The sequence below is a fragment of the Motacilla alba genome, chromosome 1 (genome assembly GCF_015832195.1).
Source record: "Motacilla alba alba isolate MOTALB_02 chromosome 1, Motacilla_alba_V1.0_pri, whole genome shotgun sequence".
Classification (NCBI taxonomy): domain Eukaryota; kingdom Metazoa; phylum Chordata; class Aves; order Passeriformes; family Motacillidae; genus Motacilla; species Motacilla alba.
The window spans coordinates 82,834,664-82,858,828 of NC_052016.1; the positions used below are offsets into that span (position 1 = coordinate 82,834,664).

The 24,165-nt window shown below is 36.8% G+C and overlaps 1 protein-coding gene across 1 annotated transcript in view; it reads left to right on the forward strand.

Moving 5' to 3' along the window:
- GPC6 (glypican 6) overlaps positions 1 to 24,165 on the forward strand; it is a gene marked incomplete at its 5' end in the record, with an annotated part of 732,861 nt that overhangs the window by 214,484 nt on the left and 494,212 nt on the right. The window contains one exon of the mRNA XM_038143686.1: positions 5,480 to 5,638. Within this exon, the coding sequence (XP_037999614.1) occupies positions 5,480 to 5,638 (159 nt within the window). The remainder of the gene's footprint in view (positions 1 to 5,479; positions 5,639 to 24,165) is intronic.

Genomic DNA, 24,165 nt, shown 5'->3' on the forward strand with positions numbered 1-24,165 from the left:
CAATCAAATCTTGGAAACCTCCAGCAATGAGGCATCCACCATGTCCCTGGGGAGGTTGTCCTAGTGACTAGTCAGTCAGTTCTCATGTTAAGAAATTTCTTTCTTATGTCAAGATGAAACTTCTCCTGGTGCAATTTGTGTCTTTTGCCGTTTGTCTTCTCCATGTGGATCCTTGTGAAGAAAGATGCCCCATTCTCTTTGTACCTTCCCTTTAAGTACTGTAATACTTTGATTGGGTCCCACCTGAGCCTTCTCTTTCTCCAGGGGAAAAAAAAAAAACCAACTGACTCTTTCAGTCTTTCCTTACACTCCAGTCTTTTGATAATCTTCCTGATGTTCTTTTGGACCCTCTCCAGTCTGCATCTTTCTTGTCTTGTGGGGACCAGAATGGGGCACAGTGCTCCAGGTGCATCACTGAGTACAGTGGGATGATCATGTCTCTACCTCTGCTAGAAATGCCCCTGGGGATGCAACCTAGTATCAGATTTACATCTGCTGCTGCGGAGTATTGTTGTCTCATATTGGCTGGGTGTCCCCTAGGAGCCCCCATCCTTTTCAGCAAGGCAGCTCCCCAGCCACACAGGTGTCAGCATGTACTGGGCTCTTTGGCTATTCTGTCCCAGGTGCACGACTAGATCCTTGTCTTTGTTAAAGCTCGTACTGTTAATGAATTCCACTGCTTTCTCCACAAGTCACTGAATATGAGCAGGTCTGAAGCAAGTATTTCAAGTTACAAAGAGCACAGCTAATGACAAAGCCAAAGCACATCAATGTAACCTGCAAGATGAAGAATGTAGAGCTACCTTTTCTTCTTTTAGGCTCTGTTGATGCATACAAGGTGATTAACTTTGAAATCACATCTTTAATTTACCCCTTTTACTTAATAATTTTTATTCATTACTGGATTTATGAAGCAGGATGGTGACTCTGTTTCTATTCTCCCCAGTCATAAAGTTAGCCCTACCCCTCTGTGAACAGACCACTATTAGGGCTTTAAATTTATTATTAGAATAGGAACTATAAAATTTTGACTGCCTGAGAAAGAATTGCTTCCAAAATTGCTAAACTTGCAACATGACCCGTAAAAAATTCTGCCTGATAATAAATATGTTATGTGGTAATACTTCCATTTCTAATAATATAACCAAGGTGTTCAGGAAATCTGGTTGTTTAATTGTTGAGGGTAATGTTATATTCCATAGGGTTTACTGATCCTTCAGAGTGTATCTTCTGCAAGTAGTTACCACTCTCAGATCAGTTCCGGCATTTTGATATGCAGTAAAAGCATTTATTCAGCTTGAGAGCTGTAAGTTGCAATTTTTTAAAGACTTCTGAGTTTTGTAGCACATTTTAAGGACACCAAACAGTAATACATCTGAATATAAAACAAGTGCTTTATAAATTGCTTTATCACACTTCAAAGCAGCATTGCTAGCAGGATTGCCAAATTCAACTGCAAAACTTGCCAATTTGGATCATGTGAAGGCAGGTGTGAGATTACAGCTGTAATAAAACTGAAATTGAATACTGGTAGCTGAATTTGTAGTAGGCAATTGATTTGATTTATATAACATAAGCCACATGAGGAGAGATATGTAGGTCAGCATCCTCAGCTGGAAACAGCGGTTAGAAGAGTTGTGGTAGGTCGCTGGAAATATTGAGTTAGTAGCTGTTCAGCCTGGCAGAATGCTGGTGCAGTGTAACTACATTTGTGTCAAACTTGTTTGGGAAGACACCACTTACAACAAGGAAAAACTAGTCAGTTATAACCAATGCCACTTGTGCCACAAAAATTGTAGCTAAAATTAGCATAAGAACGTAGACCATATGGAGTTTCCCAGGGCAAGAACTGGTACATTAGTTATGAGCACATTTTCAGCCTGCAAAATACTTGAGGTGTGTAAATACACAAATTAGTGATTAAACACTTTCTATGGTAATAGAACAATGTTTTACAAAATGCAAATGGTAAATGATCCAATTCAAAAAATCAGAGGAAGCACAATCAAATTAGCCTGCAGAGTTATTTCCAATCCAAACCACCTCTTAGGTCACAGATTTGCAGAAAAGAAGAAAAAAAGTCCAAAATAAAGCACACACCCCTTATTTAAAAATATCCAAACTAACCACAACAACAAACCAAAAACCCAAACAAAAAAAACCAAACAACAAAAAAAATCCCAAAAAATCCACAAAAAAACCCCTGCAAAACACAACATAAAAACTCAACAAACGCCCTACTTTTATGATAAGAAAAGTGTGTCTATTTTTTTTTTTAATGAGTGAACTGATGACTTGGCAATTCCGATATTAGTTGGAGGTTTGATAATAACAAGCACAAAATGAGAATCATGCTTTAAAAAAGGAAAAAAAAAGGATTAAGCATACAGAAATTACTTTGTCAGAGAGTTTCCCTTTACCATTCCCAGGAAAGCACATGAGCTTTTGTCCAAGTTATGAACTTCTGGAAACTGCAGCCGGTCGCGGCCAGTATAAACATTGCAGAGCTTCTGAGCAAAAATTTCTAAAAGCTTCATTTTTACAAAATTAGCTTGAACATCTTAGGCATAGAAAGACTCCGTTGGTGTGAACCAATGGAAAATGCTTTTTCTTTTACTTTATCGGTAGTCTGATCCTCCAGTGCAGGAAAGAGAAGGAACCAAAAATCTCGAAACAGAATATGAGAAGTAGCATGATGTTTCCATTATTATTTCTTTCTACAGAATTGCAGGGAATATATGGACAGGGAGAAGAGAAGAACTAGAAATGTGTTTTGAAAAAAGTTCATTATTGTACAGCAGAATTTTTGTGATGAGGGTGGTTGGCTAGTATAGATGATTTAGGAAGACATTTTGTTGGAAGAGAAAGTCAATAAGGTAATGTAGGAGTTGTGGGTGTTTCCGATAAATGTGAGTTTCTACAGTCAAGAGCCTCATGGATGAAGGAATAACCAGTGAATTAAAAAGAAGAAACTTAATGAAAACACATGTAAAAGAAAACAATGCACTAGGAATCTGAATGGGTTTGTAGCAGGTAAAGTGAGAAATAATTTTTGTCGCAAAGCAAAATTAAGACTCTAAATAAATCAGAGAAAGAAAAAAATTACTATTCCTCCAAAAATGACCATTCAATGGAATTTAATTTGTCATAATACTCATCCTAATAAAGTGTCTTAAAAAAGACTCACAGCTGTTACTTACTAAGCACAGTGCCATGATGATTACCATTTGGCCAGCTTATAGCCTGACAATTCTGAGAAACAAACAGAGCCAGAAAAAAAAAATAAGAACTTCAGATGAAGAGAGGAAAGAAAAGTGAATTTTATAAAAATTCTTGGTTGCAATGGCACCAGAGGATATTATCATAATAAAAAGCATAAACTACCACTCTGACTGGAACTGGGAAAGTGGGTATTTTCAATAAAGAAAAAGACCCTGGATTTATTGAGGAAAGGGGGTTGCAGACATTATGGATGGGGTATTTTTTTATTTAATCAAGCACACAGCACTGCTTCTAATGATACAATATTTCAGCTTTACTTGTCTTTCTGACATCTAATAAAAACTCACATTACTGTTACTGAAATAACCTTTATTGTTTCTTATTATGGCACCTTTCTTACCTGTTGAATAGTTGCAGTTTAATGTGACAGAGATGTAGAGGGTAAGGCAAACATTAGTCTGCCACTATCTTTTATGTTTGACAGCAGCTGGCTCACCAGTCCCTGTATGTGTTGTTTATGGCTTAGATGTGTGACTTTGAGGATGGAGAGGAATTAATTTCTTGTGGTGGGGGGTGTAGCAGACATGGGAAGCAATCCTTACAATATTTTGATGGTCATGGGATATAATTTTTTTCCCAATTTTATACAAAGTTTTATATCATGGTTCATTTGGACATGACTGGGACTTGCAGGTAGTACTGCCAAACAGTAACTGATAATAATAAAATTATTCTTTCTGAAGATGTATAGCTGTGAGCTTTTAAAAAGTCTTGAGACTGCTAAAAGAAACCTCATGGCATTATAATTCATATATTATGAACTCTTGCAGAAAAAACAAATTAAGATGGGGTGAGGAGTCAGGGTTGAGGAATGACTAAATTTCAAGTTAAAAGACTTCATTCGAGAACTGAAACATAAATTCGAATAAGGTGAGGGCAAACTCAAGACAGTGTTTATTCTAAGCATGTGCAAACCTCTTTTTGATGCTGTCTTCAAAATGATGCAGCAGCTAAATGTATTATACCCCTGGGAAGCATAAAACTTAGGGCCTGGTTCTCCTCACTACATAATAAGAATGGTGAAAAGCTGCCTTAAAGTAGGTATAAATTGCATTTAAGTCTTCTTTATGGCTAAGCAGTGGTAGAAAGGAGCCTCAATAGAAATGAGAATCAGGTCCCCAGTATTTATTTAACCCTTGGGCTTTGTATATCATTTTATTTGCACCTTTAAGAGATTTGCAGAGGGATTTTTAATCAGGATTCGGTGTACAGAAAGCTAAATGTTTTCACTGCCTTACAAGTAACTTTAATCATACAGGGAGATCATTCTCTTTATTTCTCAAGAGGAAATGGTAGAATTTTCTGCCTTTGTACAAACCAAGCTAAATGTTTCTGACACTCTTAGTACAGTGTCAATTGGAAATTCACATTTCATGTAATAACAGACCATTTTAATTTCATGAGCTGAAGAATTGGTTTCCATGTGCAAATTGTACTGAAAAAAGCAATATTGTCAGAAGAACTGGCAGAGTGCTTCAAGAGATAAATCTATTGAATTAAATAAGAGGCTTTCATTACCTTTTACATTGCATTTCCATATAACATAAGCATTAATTAAACTCTTCACTGCTTTCTCCTATTCAGCAGAGCACTTGCTCAGTCTGACAAAAAATGCTGCCCAAGAAAACCCAAACACAATCATTAAAACACACTTAAGAAGAGGGGAAGGATGGGGAGAAGGGAATAATGTTTTGGTGCACTTGGGCAAGTGGGACCTGTCTACAAGAATGCATAATTTCTGTTCTTCAGGTTTTGACAACAAATGCATAGTTTTTGTTTTGCAATTTTTGACAGATCCAGTGGCTTGTAATAGGTCATATCACTAGATATTTCTCCAGGCAATTTGAATACAAACAGAAGACAAGCAATTGTTTTTTTTCAAATTTTAAGTATGCTTCAGTAAATGTGGAAGGCTTCTTCAGCATGGGAGAACACTTTTGGTGTGAGGCAATTTTACTTTTTGAAGTATAAAAACAACTCTGCAAAATCTGTCTCCTCTCCCCTGTAAGGAATACCCACCTATAGCAAAGTTGTTGATACAAATTCAAGATGTTTCCTGTCCAGCTCTTTAAGTCAAGCCTTAAAGAGCTCCCTGGGTAGCCCACCAAAACTGAAGACCCATCATGTGTTTCTTGGTTCTGGCACATTTCTATCTGCATTCAAATATTTCTTATTTCTTCTTTTCTTGTGATTCCAGGGGAACATTTGAGAATCTGCCCTCAGGAATATACATGCTGCACCTCAGAAATGGAGGACAAGTTAAGCCAACAGAGCAAACTGGAGTTTGAAAACTTAGTGGAGGAGACAAGTCACTTCGTACGCACGACTTTTGTATCCCGGCACAAGAAGTTTGACGGTAGGCTGGATATAATTTACTTATTTTCAAGGTTATGGGATTTAAAATCCATAATATCCGTATTATCCATAATAAATTTCAATGTTCTTTTCTTTACAATTAGATACCGCATTTGCAGTTTTCAGTTTTGCTAAGATAAGGGTTAATATACAGCTGGTATGCTTATCAGCCTTGTGAGTATTGCCTTTAATTACAATGACATCAAGAATCAGACTGTTAAGTGCCAGCAGGCTTGGCTAATGTTGAAAAAAGTGATTAGATATGCATAGAGAGGTTTATAATTTTTGTCTCCTAGTTTCAAATGCAAAATTTAGGTTTGTAATTATGTTCACTGTTGCAAGATGAACGGTGGATCTCCCATGATTTTTGTTATTGCAGAGCAGTATTTGTGTAGTCTGCCTTTTTAAAGCCTTAAGGCTGTTGTTTTTTTCCTGCATGATTTTCTTGTGATGTACAGAGGCTCTAAGAGGGCTTCTGGCTTCCAAACACTAAGGCCTTGAGTTGTATTTGAGAGAGATTATCATACAAACCACCTAAGCAGCATTGAACACATCTTTTCTATCTAGAAAGAACAGAAAAGAACAGTTTGAGGGTTTTATTTCCTTTTGATAAGCCTTTATAAGATCTTTTCAAGATCAAGGTTATGGTGTGAAATTTACTAAGTGTTTGTCTTTGATACTGAACATTAAGCTGTTTTTATGGTTGTGCCCATGCTTTCAAATCATGTTTTTTTCTAAATATGAAATCTGTATTTGTGTTGAAAGTGTCACCCTGAGCATTTCTGCATATGTGTAAGTTAAAAAGAGTCTGGCATTAAGAGGTGTAAATCAGAATTGCAAAGAGAATTGCAGAGCTGCATGTAGGTGGAAAGCCTGCAAATAAATGGGTAAAGCTGGCTAACCCCAGGTAATGGACCATATGCACACATTTAGGAGAATTGTGGAAGTGTTATCTCTGAACTTGGAAGCTTGCTTCAAAACTCTTCGGTCCCATTCAGAAAGAAGTGAAGATGTCTCTAACTCCTTAGGGTAATTCTGCATTATTATCCAATTAAAGATTTTTTTTTCCTAATATTGATTCTTTCAATGTGACATAGAAGAAAAAACAAATTAAAAAAAAGGGGAATGGAAAAGGTGTAATATGAAGATGAGCTGGAGGAAAGTCTCTAGCAGATCAGATGCTAATGTGATTTAGAGAATGTCCTCGGAAGGTGGGGATGACTGTGCACTGCTCTGAATTGTGATGACTTCCCTTTTTCATATAGAAGTGTAATTTTTTTAAGCAGTGGATTTTTAAAAATTTAGTTGTCTTCAAAGGATCAAAAAAAAAAAAAGCAACCTAGAATTTGTGTGTAGTATTACAAGATGAGTGTGCAAGCAGAACAGACATTTCAAACCATCTAGGGCATGCACACGGCTTTTTTTTTTCCTAGAAGGAAACTGGGGTGATCGCTGGTGTCCAGTGACCATGCAGCACACTGAAAACGCTGGGCTCATTGACCACAGAGCTCAGACAGCACTTTGCTAAAGCTTTGTCAACTTCGGGCCTTTCTGTATTGTGTTGAATTTAAAGACATTACAGCTTTTTCAGTAAGCTGAAGTTCTGTCTCTTAATGCTGATGGTAAGGTATGGCTTAAAGTTCCAGATTGGGTGTAAATACTCCCCTCTGGGATCAGCTCCACAGAAAATTGGAATAAAAGACTAAGTTGTTTCTTCTATCTTATTATTGATGTTTTAAAGGGAATTTGCAATGTGATGTCTTATCAGAGAGCATTTGAACTTTGTGTATGCTTTCAGAATTTCAATGCTATTTTAAAGCTATTCAAAATTTGTTCACTTGAATGAAAAAAATGCTTCTTTCCAGAAGGGCAAACACATTAATGGAAAAATATATTCACCTAATAGACTTTCAGTGTAAAATCAGCTAGATTTCTTGCAGATTTCTTGCAGTTTTAAATGGTATGATGCTTTTCAGTATAGAGCAATAACTAAGGTCCATGTTTTAACTGTTCGAGCATAACCCTTTTTTTTTGTTGTTTTTTAATTTGGTACTGTGATTGCACAAAGGAATTCGGATGCATGATTCTGCCATTTAGTGCTAGTACACCACAAATAGCAAAACAGATACAGCCAATTCTGATGATTTTATGGAAGTTTTGCGCCGTACCTGTGTTTGTAGGGAGCAGCATATGTAAGCAATAAAAGAATATATGAATATCTAAGTAATGCTGAGATAGATATCAGTGTTGCTCCCTTGAGGAATTAATTTCAACTATAGTTACTGCCAAGCTCTTTTTTTGTTCAGACATTCATATAATTTTGAGAACTCTTGAAAGGACATTAAAGGGATATCTTGTAGATTTTACAGGGGTTTTTTAATGCTGTACTAGACGTCTTAGGGTAATACTAAGTTTTGCAACATAAGACTTCTTAGAAGTGTGTGAGCTCTTTAGAATTTTGATCTGACCTTCATAAGCCTTATCTTTCTTAATTTTTTTCTGCCCCACAAGCTTAGATATGATAACTTAAGCGTAGATATGGTGTTATGATTTCCATTTTGAGAGGCAATTTGAGATCTGTTTTCCTTTTCAGGATTTTTTCCCAGATTCCTATTCATGATCTAATCTAAAAGGAAACTCAATCTGCTGTAACTTGAACATTGTCTCTTTAGCCTCAAATGAGACAAAAATTTTTACACAGAATCACAGAATTCGAGCATGGCTGAGATCTGATGGGGGTGGCTTTGTCAACCTTCCTGTTCCAAGCAGGCTCAGCTCTCACAGGTAACCCAGAATCATATGCAGCCATATTTTTAATATCTCCATGGATAGAGACTGCACAACATCTTCGAGAAACTTGTGCCAGTGTTTGACCATCTTCACAATAGTGTTTTCTTGTGTTTACATGGAATTTCCTGATTTTTTTGTTTTGTTTTTCTTAGTTTTTACCCATTGTTGTCACTGGGCTATATATACCTCCACTAGATATTTATGCACTCTGATGAGATCCCCTGCGCCTCCTCTTCTCTGGCCTGAACAGTCCCAACTCTCTCTGCCTCTGCTTTTAGACCAGGTAGTCCAGTTCCCTCCTCATCTTACTGCCCCTTGCTTGGATTGCACCAGTGTGTCCATATCTCTCTTGTACTGGGGAGTGCAGACCTGCACCTAACTCTCCATGTGTGGCCTTATCAGTGCTGAGCTGAGATGAAGATTCCCTTCCCTCAGCCTGCTGGCTACCTTTATAATTTCTGTGACAGTTTTATATTTTGTTTCACCTGAAGTGCGATACTTCCAAATCTCTACAAGAAATAAATGTCTGTAATGATTAAAATCAGTAGCAGCTAAAGATTAAATATGTAACAGATAACTTTAGAAATTACTAAGCGATTTCGAACCATCTATGATCAGAAAAATTATACCTTTTTTTTAATTGCCTATCAGTTTTTGCATCCTTGAGCTCTTTATAATCTTTCATTTCTTATTCATTTGTACTCCACATTTCTAAAGAGCTGTCACTGTATTGGGACTTTTGACTGCTCCATCCTTCTAAACTCATTTATTCCTCATAGTATATGAATTTCAAAGATGTCTCAGAACCAGAGATCTGACAATATAATTCTTCCTTCAGTTTCCATGTTCTAGACAACTGGTGTGCATTAACATAAGTCACTACACAACATAATGCCAGCTGCCAGTTGTTTTTTGGCTGAGCCTTATGTGCAGATGTTTACATCTGTATTGCTACCATCTGCATATTTGTCATTGCATTGACATACTGGATGGTCATTTCAAACGAAATCAGTATCTGGGATTTCACTAATAGATGTGTGAGGATCCATAGAAACGTCTCCAAAGAATCTTGCCAAATAAGTAAAGCCTTGAAATGAGAAAAGTTCCTATGAAACAACAAGTGCTTGATGGTCCTGGCAGAGAGTGCAATACCTGTTTCAGCAATGGAACACACATACACTTCCAACCAAAAGGAAAAGAAACAAAAAGCCTTTTCAGCAGATAGGAAACACATGGGAACTGAAGATTCCAGCAGATACGAATTTTTGTCTTACCTCAAGGCTTTGTGTAAGACCGACCCATATGAGCAGACACTTAATGATCAGCTGTTTCCTATTCCTGACAGCAGACAAGTAATCATGCTCCACTTCTTGGACCTCGACCGTATACCTCAAAGCAGCTTAAAATATATTATGCTCCCAGTGTTGCTGTAATAGTATCATCTTATTATCACCAATTCCCTTGCATAGTGACATTGCTGAGCAGCTGTTTCACACACAAGCCAATTTCTTTTAAGTATTGCTCCATCGGCAACTGAAACCAGCCTGGCCGGAAGGTTTTGTCATGAATGTTAATGAGGACACAAGTAGCTGTTCTGTGACATTTGCTCACTAATCCTTTGAGTAAGCATAGGGAAAAATATAACAAAGAGATTTAATTTAGGATAAATAGATCAGAACCTGATAAAAGACACACTGTCTCCTCATTCTCATTAAAAATTACACTAGCAGTCTTAGCGGTGGTGTTGAAAATGAAGGAATGTCTAAGAATAGCTATCATGAACTTGAATGGATATGGATAGCCTTCAGCAGAATGTGTGAGGCATGATGCCTTTTAAGGAAAATAACCTGAATAGCCTAAGGACCAATCTGCAGCTGCATTGATCTATCATACAGTGTCATCATTCCCTGTGCTCCTTTTATTTGCAGTCTAGGAGAACAGTGATCCATACCCATTAATGCCACTCATATATATCTTACAGTCATTACCAGCAGTAGTGGTGTAAATTACAGGGCAGCAAAGAAAGTTTCAGATGATCTCCTATAATATTACCTAAAAGAATAGCTAACATCCCAGACACCCTGTATTCCCTTTTCTTGCACACTTTATGAAAGAACTTGGAGAAAAATAGCAGGTTTGAATCTTTCCTTGATACTAGAGCTGAAAAAAATATGGTTTTTGAAGTTGGTTTCCAACAATGTAAGAACTTTTCAAAGGAATGAACTATTATAGCCAGGTATAACTGTCTGGAATTAAACTTGGCCCCAAAAAAAGTGTGAAAAGTGAAATAAGGGAGGTGCTTGCAATTGGAATACACAGAAGTTCAGTTTCATGGCCAGTGTAAGTCTCCTGCCCTTTCCTCCCTCTTCCTCCTACTCTTGCTGCCCAGCCTGCTAGCCTACCTTGAGCTGTAGCTCATGCCTACAGGCTCACAGATCTCTGTGGATTTCTGCAGAGGAGGGAGAAAACAGCAACACAGAAGGACATTTGTACACTGGTGCTGTCGTGGTCAGCAGGTAAAGGATGGGCTTCCAGCAGGATGTTTTTTAATGCTCTGCTTTCCATGCATCCAAAGCAAAAGGGCAGGGTTTCCACATGAGGATTTTTATCTTGGTTGTTTGGTTTCTAGAAGTAGGAAGTTATAAAGGACTGCCTTTTCAACAGATCTGTTCAGGAGGCAGGAGGCTTCTCCAGGGTGTGGGAAAGTCAAATAAATAAATACTTACATTATTCTAGTGCAGTCATGCCCAAGGCAACATGTAGGCTACACTATACCAAAGCTGGATTATCAGATATTTTGGGGCTTCCTTCTGGGCAAGATGGTAGTAGTTTGTTTGTTTGTTTGTTTGTTTGTTTGTTTTACTTCTTTATTTTACAATATTTCTGTGTTGCTTTGCAACACGTTTCACAGCAAATGCAAAATCCACCGCGATACAGGTGGATTTTTAAAATCCCCAACTACTTGGCTTTAACAGTGCTAGCAGGGCTACAGTTTACATGTAATTCATCTAGTGGTTTAACACACTGCCTAACTTCTGTGTTTGCCAAAATACAGACCTTAGAGCAAATAGAAAGCTTAAAGAAATGCAACATCTGTTGACTTGTAGCATGTAATGGCTTGCAAGCCTTCACTGGACATCTGGCACAAGATTCTAAGCATTAAAGAGATTCTTAATAAGAGATGCTATACCTTAAATTTGACAGGAAACAAAAATTTGAAAATAAAGTATTCTACACCATATCAAAGTCCTTTCAGAGCTGATGATAGCCTAAGAGAAACCTCTATTGCCTGCAATCAATTTTAGTCTCTAATCCTGTAAGATTTGCTCTGAGATTACTATTTATCAATTTCACAAATTATGTCAAATTTTGTGAACTACATTAAAACAATTTTTTTGTTTTTTAATTAACCAAAAGAGGAGAAGTGAAGCCTACAAAACTTGGATAGGAATGATTTACCTAGTTATAAGAACAGTTTCCAGTCAGGGATGCTAATTCCTGTCACCTGGCCAAGGCCAGTACTGAAAGGCAACGTTCTGAGATTGTGTGTCTTCCACACACTCCCTGCAGTTGGAAATGCACTTTGTGCATTTGGATGAGCTCTGCTCTTCCTCAGTTTCATTTGCTAAGTGCAGCTGGTCAGAAGAATAGTAATATTCTAACCAGCTGCACCAAATTTGTGAAGCTGCAAAGCAAAGAACAAGCTGTTACTCTGAGCTGGAGTAGGTGGGTTTCTCCCACTCTAAAATAGATTTCATTAGGAAACATGTGCAGGTGTAGCCAAATCCAAACAGGCTTGGAGAGGGCAGGGATATGGTGTTTTTGCCATGCAACAGAAAGCAGAATTTGCCTTGCTGATGGTTAGATATCCATGATATAAAGTGTTCCTGTAGGTTCCCTCAGTAGTCAACAGGGAATGAAGGGTGCAAGTCACATTAGTGTAAAGTCTAGACCTCAAATAGTTCTGGAAAAATCTTTCCCTGGAGTACATATTTCTCTATATGGATTAGAAAGGGTATTTAGTTATGACATAGATGCCTGTATTTTGGACTTACTTATACAATTGTTCAGATAAATTCCACCCCAAGGAACAGAATAATGGAGTGAAACATCTGAAATACTTCTGAAGTTCTCTCCTGTGGGGTTTTTTTTGCCTCTTTTGCAGAAGTCATGAAGTCATCCTCTCTTTTTTTTTTTTTTTTTTTTTTTTGATTTTTATTTTGTTTTGTTTTGTTTGGTTTGGTTTGGGTTTTTTTGTCTTTTGTTTTTGTTTTGTATTCTGTAGGGAAAAAGATATTTAAAATACTGAGACAGGTAGGCACTATAGAGGTCAGTCATTGGTTGAAAAAAAGCACCATCCTATTGAATTCAAATGGCATTTAATCTTCAACAAAGCTCTGAATAGTGTATGGTTTTAATATTTTATGATGAAAATTGTTCTTTAAATGTCCAATCCTTTAAAATATCAACCCATTAGCAAAATTACTGATTTACAGATACTAAACTCACTGTGATTAAAGATGCTTCAGATGCATGGGGACAAGAATAAAATTAATAGTGGACTCAGCCTCAAGTCCATGATACTGATGTCCTCTTGCAATTGTCCAACAGAGACTCTCTTACCCCTATGTGATTCTTATTCTGATGATAGCTGCTTACCTGACACACAGCAAGGACAGCACCATGCTGTGAGAATCAAAAATAGCCACTGTACATAAAACCCAAGCTATGAAAAAATGCTATACATACATATTGTCAGCACTTTGGATAATAGGAACTGTAGCCTTATAATTTCTCATTTGTTGTCCTCAACCCTCATTAAATGCAGAAATACTATTTTTTAGATTATTCTCATGGCTGTTATAAACAGTTATTGTTATCTTTCTGCTGACGTTCTTTCCCTAATTCTTTTGCCTGTGCATCCAAACAACTGGGAAATTAAAAGGAAACTTCGTGTATCATGAAAAAGTTCCTGTAATACTGAAAAATGATTTAATGACTTTCTGTCTCTGTTTCTCTGCTTACCTAAAAGACTTTTTTAGAGTTTATTTTAAATTGTTTCCTTTTTTTCCTTTTACCTTTGTTTTTATGTTTTACAAGAAAAAGATGGAAGTGGATCTTTTTCTGGGGGGGGCAGTATCTGTGAGGACTGTCACTTCTTCTGAAGGATGGTCACTTTCAGCAGTAAGATAGGGACTTAGATAGAACTGAGCTGTATGCCTAAATGCCTATGTGCCATAGGAATACTTCTAGAGATAACTTAAAAGCAGGCACATGAATTGTATAGTATATATATTGTGCTATACTTAGTGGCAACTATGAAAATTGCATATGCAAATCAAAACTACCAGAATTCAAGAAGGAGATAGGGAAGATGTGGCAAAGAGGTATTGTTTCTCAAGTCTTCCTTGCTTGCTTTACATTAGCCCTCATTCTATACCAACAGCTGAGAGGTAAGAATAAACATATGCTGCCTAGACTCCCAGAGTGTAATCTTGTCTGTGAGGGTGCTGGTAGAAAGTCGTAGCCATTGTTCTGTGCATGAACAGCCCTGCTGGATGCTGGTGAGGGCTGACAAAGCTGGTTAGTGCCACACCATAGTCACCACCGAGCTGGTGTTAAATGTGACATCACCGTAAGGAGTGAAGCTTCTGCTGGCCAGGGTAAAATAAACAAGATCACGAAGATACAAACCCCATTAGATTAACCCCATTAGATTATCCCTACTGCAGTGTTTCTTGTTTGTTTTACTGTGCATGAACATTCAGGTGTTGTTTCTGAAGACTTAGAACTTGAAAAAATGCATGGCACCTATGTTATTGAAATATTCTAGTTTTCCTAAATACTTTGAAACTCTAAATTTCACTGATTCTCCACCATGGAGATTATTTTCTTCCCTGTGGATTATTTTTCTGAATATTTCTGATGTAGTTCCCACTAATTCACTTCTTAAGATTTTTACATAAACAGGAATCTTCATTTTCAACTTTCCCATCTTTTCAAAGTCATACTGAAATGCTTTTGCTTAATGTGTTTATTGTCTATGCATCACATGTTTACTCTGGGATACATATATATTGGTTTTTAAGCTTTATTAGAAATAAAGCCTTTAATTTTCTTCTAGTTGTAACCCATGTGCTTTATGCATTCAGAATGACACTAAAATGTCAAGTGTTTCAGCAGTGCTCAGGTCAGTTACCTGTCATTAAGAGCAGACATTGGAAGGGCAAAGCATAAGCAGGAGATGGACTGGCAAAGGCTGGTGGGGAAGGGGACAGAGAGAGAGGACCAAAAATACTGTGTCATGAGCTATCTGTTAAACTGTAGTCACGGAAAGAACAGTATATGGCTAACAGGAACAATCTGAGAGGGGTAACGATGCAGCTTCTGTGGAAGAGTCTTCACACTTGTGGAGAGACAGATGGTGGACACCATTGCTGCTTGAAGTCTGCTTTGAATCTCCAACAAGACTCTTAACAAAAATGAAATCAAACCTTATGGCCTGAAATATATCTTCTTTAATATATGGCAGGTTCTTAATTTAACATTCCTAGGTGAAATTATTTAGTGTAAATTGATACTTCCTTTGTGTTATTATGGGAGCATCTAGAAGCCGTTCACCATTCCAGAGTTAAGAAATTCATCAATTCACAGCTAAAAGGCTCTCCTTGCTCTTGAAGAGCTATACTCATTGTGAAAACATTAGACATATGTAAAGCAGGAAGGAGGGGAAAACAAATCATTCCAGAAATGTAGGACACCTTCAGTCAATGAAATCTCATCACAATCATGTCCAGGAAAAGGCAACAGCAGGTAGTTGTTGAATGCTAACATCAGTGAGTGGGTACAACGTTTGTGAATTAATTTTTACTGTGATAAGAACAACTGGTTTGCACAGGTGCTAAAACTGTGCTGAGGAAATCAATTCTGTTGTTATCTCCTTTTTCCTTTTTCTGACATTGAAGCAGTTTCACAGGGATATGCAGCTTAAGGAAGGCATCAATTTATACAAGCTTGTTGTATAAAAGTTGAACCAAAGTTTGGTAGGTGGAAGGCAAGGTGATTTCTGTGTGATGTGAACTAGTTTTTGGAGCATGTAAAATCTCTTCAGGGGAAAAATGCTACAAGCTTTCAAAGCATGACAAAAAATGAACGCATGTGGAGGTATACAGACCAGGAAATCTACTGTAGCTATTATTGTAGCTATTAGCTAAGCAAATATAGACAATCTAGGTTGTTTAATTTTCAAAGGCTGGAAATAATTTTTGGAGAAAACACCTTGTTTCAAGCACCACAAAGCAAGAAGCAAGATTTGGAGCTGAAATATGTATTTCATGTCCACAAAATACTATACAGATTTAGTTTTGAATTTCAGTGTAATCAGGAATTTTGGAAAATTTCAAATGAATGCTAAAAGTTGAAAAAACTGAAAAACTCAGCTGAAAAAACTAACATTTTGCAATTAAATATGAAGAAACAAATTATTATCAAATCTTTTCTAATAGTATAATTTGTGGTATAGTGAAGTTCTGTGAGTTTGTAAAAAAAATCAGCACTGCATTTTTTTAATTTTTACAAGTTTCTGATGTTAACACTTGGTCAGCTTTAAAAACAAATCTGAAACACTCCCAAGAAAACAATGCTTTTTTCAGTGTCTACTCTTGTATGCATCTCCATAACTTTCCTGGGACTCCTACCATAATAAATTTTATAATAAATTTATAAAAAATATGATAAATGTTATAATAAATTTATAAATAATAAATTAATTTAAAATCTCATTAAATAACTTGCAGGGAGAACCTTGTCCCACCTTCTAGAGTGCATGAAGACGTTTCAGTACAGGCCATGAGCTGAAGATGCTTTTAGGCTGTGAGGAATGGATCCCAGAGCCTCAGATATCTCAGGATCATTTTTGGGCTCTACCCAAACCTGGCTAGGTGGGATCTGCTGCCTAGTGAGCTACAGCTAGTGGGGAGCTACAACTTTGAAATTACTCTGCTTCTTAGTTCAATGCCCAGAGACATCCTTTTCCTACATGTAGTCAATATCTGGAATTCAGCTTCCTCTTTTCATACCAAAGAATACATGATACAACATTTTAAAAGGCCACTGTGTACTTGTAAGCATATTCGTATTCAGCTTCTAAAAGTTGTGATTTATTTATTCACACATTCAATTTTAAGTCTAAATAAAGGCATAGAGACTGACCCATTCTAGTCTAATTGTATATCAATGAGAAGTTAAATATGAAGTGAACATTGAGGAAATTTAAGTTTTTTAAGAATTTATACAGCTTAGATTAGAAATTACCCTACAACAGACTTTTCTACCCCCCTCCCCCCACATTAATAGCATCACACTCCTTGAGTAAATATGGGCATATCTTTAACATTTTTAGCAGTTTCAGTGTCATCTAATCTCCATACAGATGGGATCACTGGATCAGGCAGGACCTGTCTGCGTATCTTTGTACAACAACTTCTTATTATGCCAAAACAAAATATGATGAGAATAAGATTTCAGAAAATGAAAGAGATCTAGAAAGAAGTTTCCAAATTGCTCATAAGCAATTCTCCTTGTAGCGGGAAGGAAGGTACTACTGGTCTCAGGAATCTGAGTGTACCTGAATTCTGTTTTTCTTTAATTTTACATAATTATTTGAAAATAAAAAAATATTACTGTTGGTTCAAAGTAATAATCTACCAGTTCTAACAACAAAGCCAGATAGAAAGTACTGTACATGCCAGGATAATATTGTGCTCAACTGTTCGAAGGGAACACTAAAAGCATAGTGATTTATTTGGATTTTCTGGCATCTTACATTTCTACATTCTCTTCCTTAATGTGACTGGCTTTTTGAACTACTTTCTTTCACATGCATGGAAATCCACGGCGACATAAAACTAGAGAAATCCTTGTTCTGTTCTTAGCCCAAGGATAAGCCTGTGCTGGGCCTAAGTATACGCAGGCTTAATGCCAGGACTTTGCATGGGGATCAACTGCATTTTCAGCTAATGTTTGAAATAAAATGCAACAAGGCAAAGCAGTGTTGCGCCCACCATTTGCAAAAAAAAAAAAGCCCTTTGAAATGAAAGTCCTTATCCTCACCTTCACCTGGGCTATGCTTGTGATTTATGTGGCTGTGTTGCTGAGAGATGCATTTCTCAAGCGTGATCTGGTTTTCTACTTACGCATCAGTAAGTTGCTTGCTGAAACTTTATCACTGTTGCAGTGCTGTGCCTAGGAGGAAATGGTTTTATTCATCTGGTGCATGGAAGAAGAGCAATGCAGAAGAGTAAGGGAAGTTCAGAGGTGAGAAAAGGACAGATGAGACCTGACTATAATTTTATGGTGGCCTTAGTCCCATGAAAGGATGGGTGAATGTTGAAACCCGAAGGCCACCTCAGCAAAGGTCTCTCACTGGGCAATTCACAGGGCTTTGCTGCACTTGCAGCCTAGGGATTTATTTGTTTAAATTGTCAGGATCTGGTGAATTGTCTAAAGGTATAAACAGGAGTAGGCGGCTGTTGCCTGAGGATTGTTTCCCAGCAGGGTGTTGTAGTTGTTATGGAATATTATCTAGGACATAAATCTGCCCTCCTCCTGGCACCTGCTTTTCCTCTCCAGCTCAGAGGAGACTGCAGAATGCAAGTGTCTGTAATTAGGCCTTCAAATGCACAGCTTGAAAGGAAACAATCTTAGCACAGCATAAAGACAATAGCACTTCCCTGGTTTGACTAAAATTTCTAAATGTCTTAATCTCCTTAATTTGCATCTCTAATGATGCTTTTTGCAAATTCCCTAAATAGAAACGGTGTTAATATGCAGATTGGCAATGCCCTTATTGATACTCTGTATCGTATTTATTTATTTTTTGCTATTTTAAGCACAGCCAGGAAAGCTATCATCGGTATTAAAATTTGGAGTAGCAGCGACGGGAGAGGCTTTTTAGGTAATCTCTGGAATAAAAACATATACAACATTTGGGGGGGAAAAGGACAGAACCAGTGACCATTTACAGGAATGATCTGTGCATCCCTAGTGCAGAAGTGTAATTGTGCAAAACAAGGTATCCCTGAACAGAGGATTTGCAGTTCTCAAATTAAGACTCAGGTGATAATATTGCATGCGAGTTTGTGCAGTGCTGTTAATTTTGCATAAGGAGATAAATCTTGATCTTTCATTTAAATTGTTGCAGCATTACTAGACCTACAGCTAGTAAGATAATTTTCTGATGGCTATAGGCTGCACAGATAAAGGGAAGAACAAATCATCTTGTCACTTGTCAACAAGTACATTTTTACATCAAAATATTAGAGTTAATTTAAAATAACAAGCTTCCAATGAAAAGTTAAAATTATTTTTGCTTGCAAAGATTTATAAGATACTGGCTGAAACTACTCTTGTTTGAGCTCAGACCTTTGTTTCCCTTGCCAGTAGAATTTCTGAAAATTCTATTTAGCATCTTTTGCTACTCAGACCTGATATTGTCCCTACTTGAAATTTCCTTCATTAATATGATAAGCATGTGTAATCTGGTTGTATTTAAACTTCTGTTGTTTAGTACTTGTAGATGCTCAAGTTTAGGGTCAACCACTTTAGTTTTGTGATGGTCATACATATCACCAGTCAACTTTAAACCAACTAAACTGGCTTAGCTTGTAAAATCAGCAAAAATGCGCTGTGGCTCCTTCAGATAAAAGAAAGAGGTAGAAGAGATAAAAAGACAATGGTGAAAATTGAGTGATCTGTCCCTGTAGTATCCCTGTCCCCCAAGTAACTCTTGGAGATGAGAACAAAACACTGTCAAGGGAGGAACAAAACTAGGAGGTTGAAATATTGAGAAGGGAGTAGGTAGGTACTTATGCTTAGCTGTGACATAGAAACAGCAGATTTCAAGCTCCTAGGAAAGGGCCAGACACTACTCCCACAATGCCTTAGCACTTAGTCTGTTTAAAAGACTTCATTAGACTACCCAGAAAAACAGCACACTATCAAATTCTCTAATAGACCATCTGTGAACAAGTGCAGCAAGTTCTGCAACAGCTAAAAGGTTTCTTCTCAGCTTCTGTTTGCAAAACATGTGTGAGTTAATGGAGTATCACATTCACATGGTGCATTGACCTGGAGTCTCTTCAGGAAATAGATCTAGGTTTTATGTAGATGCACTGTGCTTTACAATGGGAACAGCCACATTTTCTAATAAAGCAATAGCGTTATTTGTTATACTTATCATATTTGGTATGCTATTTACTATGCTGTTCCTTCTTGGAGGGCAGTTATCTTTCAAATAAGTCTCATTTCTCTTTGTTTGCCAACCTAAGTATCAAGTAAACCAGGGCCAGAGCAGCTCAAAGTTTGGAGTAATGATGCCAGTTTGTGTGACTAGGGGAAAGAAGATAATCTGATTTGTTTCCAAAGAGTTCAGTGTCATTTGGGAAGGAATTTAGAGCTAAGTTTAGAAATGTCTAGATAGTAGAGCACTTCCAAGGCCACATTCCTTGCGAAAGTATGCTTCTGAGATTATTCACACAGATAGAGAAGTAACAGAACTATTTCTGTTGCTGCTGTAAATCTAGCTGTAATATTTTAGCTGTTGAGTGTAGAACATGTTTATGGATTGTCAGGATTTCCTGTTAATGCCTTAATGTCTTCTTTGGTGAGGTATGAAGAAAGGATGAAAACAGGTCTAGCAATTATAATTCAGTATCTAAATAAATGTGATCTGAAAATTGCTATCCCCTACCTATCCACTATCAAAGAAGACCATTATGATTTTTATATCCATGCTCTGAACAACAGGTTTTCCTTTCAACTCTGCATCTGCTTCAACCTTTCTGAAATTAGACTCAAAACACTTTGCTGAAAAGAAAATTTATAGTCAGATTTTGCAGAGCTGTGCTGCATTGTAACCAAATACATAGCTTTCTTTAGTCACATACAAAGACTTCATACAGATTATTCACAGAAGGATGAATATGCAAAAGATCATTTTCCCAGAATGACAGAGATGGAAATCATAGGTGTTAAATGAGAACATAAATACAGATCTCTAAATCTTTGAATGACGAGGATGCTAACTTTCAAAAAGTGAAACCTACCCAGATCTTGACAGATCTTTTGTATATAAAAGTATCTCAGACATATTTTTTCACTCCATTTATTTCTATTCTATTATTGATATCTTCTCTTACATTTTCAAATTAATCTAAATAAAGGTTAGTTAATTAATTATCTGTGAAATGAAAAAGGATTCTTACAATTTATATTGTATATATTCTAACAATATATATTGTATATATAATATAATTGATGAAGAAACTGAGGCACCTAGAGGTAATCTGACTTGCCTGATGTCACAAAATTTGGTAGTGATAAAATTGCAAATGGAACAGTCTGTTTTTCATCTGCATTTTCTCAGTCCTTATATATACCCCAACCTTCTTGGTGTTAATGCCATAAAATTTTTACAGAAAGACATAGTTTTTCTTAGTTTTCATTGATCCAAGCTTTTGCTGTAAGTAAACATTTTTTTTTCTCTCATAAGTTTGAATTTCTCTCATAGGCACTTTTTATTACTTTTCAGTAAATTCCTTCCAGGTCAGATTTTTGCTGCAGAATTGTCCAGACCTATACACAATATTCAGTGAGTGCACCATGGTGCAGTAAAATAGGTTTCTTGTGAACAATATCTTTTACTTTATGAAATGAAAGTGATTTTTTTTCCATGCTGCAACAGTGTTACACCTCCACATTACATTTAGGTAATTGTCCCACGGGTATTCCTGTTGAATTTTTTTTTCATTAGTCTTTAATGCATTCACTTGCATTTTTCCAGATAGAACCTACTTCACTAGTGACTGCCAGCTTTTATTTTCATGCATTACAGGCTTTTTGTTTTCCTTCTATATAAGTTGCTGTAACACCCTGCATTTTGAAATAATCTTTATGAATTTAATTATTGTGCTGCTTAGGCCCTCATTCAGGTGATTGTTAGATAATTCATTTGCGAAAAGACACCCCCTATTCTGTATCTGACTCAAGTTCTTCGGGATATACTACTAACATCTCTAATTAGGTTGCTGAAATTCTGCCATAAAATCCTCTCATCATTGATCTTTCAAAACAACACTGCTCTCATATCAAATTTCTGCTCCTCAACTTCATGACAGCTTCCCACAGCTGAAGTAGATCATTGAACCCCAGTTATTTATCAAACAAAGCAGGCCTTTTTTTCAGATTTGTTACCAAATTGCAGTAGACTTTTTTAGATTCAGTTCTCATGAAAACATTTAAGGTTGTCTGTCACTAAAAATGTTTCCATGAGTACCATTACCGCATTGACCACTCTATTTTCTGGTTATTGAAGTGTCTAGTATATATATCTAAAACAGTAAAAGGCTACTCATACTTGATTTCTTTTAACTTTCTCCAAAATTAACAAATAAATGCATTATTTCACTAGAACTGGCTGGGTTTTGATTTTAGCCAGTGAATTCTGCCCCAGGCACCAAGACATGATTCTGTAGTGAGCTAACTGTAAATTAGGAATATTGAAGTTAAGCATATTTTTCAGCACTTCTTATCTGCCAGGTAGAACCTCCTGACTCTAAGTTCTATAGGTAAGGACTTAAAATACAGCTTATCTTTTAGAAATTTTGCTCGGTTGACAAATTTTTTGTATTTACCATATTACTATATAGAACTGGAAAACCAATGTTATATCAAACAACAGTGAAAACTTCAGATCAGTGATAACTAATTATTACTCCTCTTAATATTTCTTAATATTTATGTCTTTTTCATAGACACAAGAGAGAGCTGCCTTTTAAGGTGGAGAGAGATTTTATGCTTCTGTCTTCTGGTAGGTGCATGATTTCCAAGATCCAGCTTTTCCCATAAATTTCAGAGGTAAAAGAAGGGTATTGTTATCAACACATGCACTTAGTAAAGAGAAGATTCTGGCATTTTTTCTTTCTCCCTCCTCTCCAACTATGACATGTTATTTGTCCTCTAGGAATGTGTTCCAATACCACAGGTACAGAAAAGTGGCAGCTGTTGCTAAATAATATCTTTTGAATGATAAGGACACTATCTGAGAGAACCAACTATTACATTAATTATTTCCTTGATGTGATAGAAACAGTTGTGATTGTATACTCAGGATGTCCACATACCTATATAAGACAAACAGACAAGGCAGCAAACAAAAATATTTACAGAAAGAAAGAATAGAAAAGGAAAAACCAACTATTTCATCTCCTTAGTGAATCCAGAGGCAAAAGCACAGGCATACTTAGCAAAGCACAGGTGACCTAGTCCAATGCTCAGACATGTTTAAGGAAAATAAATGCAAACAAACAGAAATGTGGAAAAATGCATGTATTCTATGTCTTCAACAGATGAAGATGATAGGAAATTTGTTTGAAGATACTACAAATAACACCTAAACATCCATTTCCTTAACTGACACCATAAAATACGTGTTCTTAGTTTCCTGGCTGGCCTAGCACCTACCTGTTACAGCACTTAGCTCTGAGCTATGCAGCGTCTTAAAGCCCTGTTCTCTGAGGACTGATGGGAATCAGATGTCATTTTCAGCCTTTTCTCTTTAAATGTCTATGCAGAGAATACAAGGCTAAATGTTTTCCTATTCCTCGTACAGCTTGAAGATGGCTTATTAGTGAAATGATTGATTTATGCTTTGACCTTTAATGTTCAGTTACTGATCTGTTTCTCTTTGCCTCTGAAAGACAGTAGTGCATGTTTTATAAAGTAGCCCTGACACAAATTCAAAACGTGCTATTTTAAGTGGAAAAAATGAAACCTGGTATTTGAAAATGCTCCATGAAGGATATCTTAATAAAAGTGATGGCATTAACAAAAATACCCACAGTGATTACTTGGATATACCTTTATGTGACCTGGAAAACTGTCCCAGATATAAATGTATTGCATGTAGCTCTATAGTCTTGTAAGCATGAACAGTTGTTGTCATTCACAGAAAATTGCAGTAAGAAATGCTTTTAGTCAGATGTCTTATAACAAACGTTTAGAATATCTGAATTACTCTAAAAACACTCTAACTACTCTTTATTACTGAGTAGTTTCAAGTTAGTTTTATTTAGTTTTAAGGCTTGATTTTAGAAATAAAAACCCACTCCCAAAGAATGAGATGTGCTGATATTAAAGAATTTAGTATTTCTGTTGCTGCTTGTTAATTTGCAAGTATGATTTTCAGTCTTTTGCTATCCCTAGAAACAGCATTGTGGAAAAAAAACCAGAATACAAATCTAGGATGTCCTGAAGTGCAGCAGGTGTTGGCTGTGTCATTTCAACATCAGTTTGGGGTTCAACAGCCTTGCAGGACTGAGATTGTCAGTTTGCAGGTGTTAAATTTAAAAGACTGTGAGGCCAGCTGCATTCAGGCACCACAAGTGTTCACCACAGGCTTTCGAGGGCAAATCATGCTTGAGCAACCTGATTGCCTCTACAACTAAATGTCTGGCTCTGCAGATGAGAAAAGAGCCGCCATGGAGGTAATATACCTTGACTTTGGTAAGGTTTTTGACACTATCTCCCACAGTGTTCTCATTTGATAGCTGAGGAGACCCTGGCTGCCTAATCTGATTGCTATGTGAGTAGAAAATCGTCTGGGCTATCAGGCTCAAAGGGCAGTGATCAGTGGCTCCATGGCCAGCAGGCAGCTGCTGAAGAGAGGGTACCCAGCACACC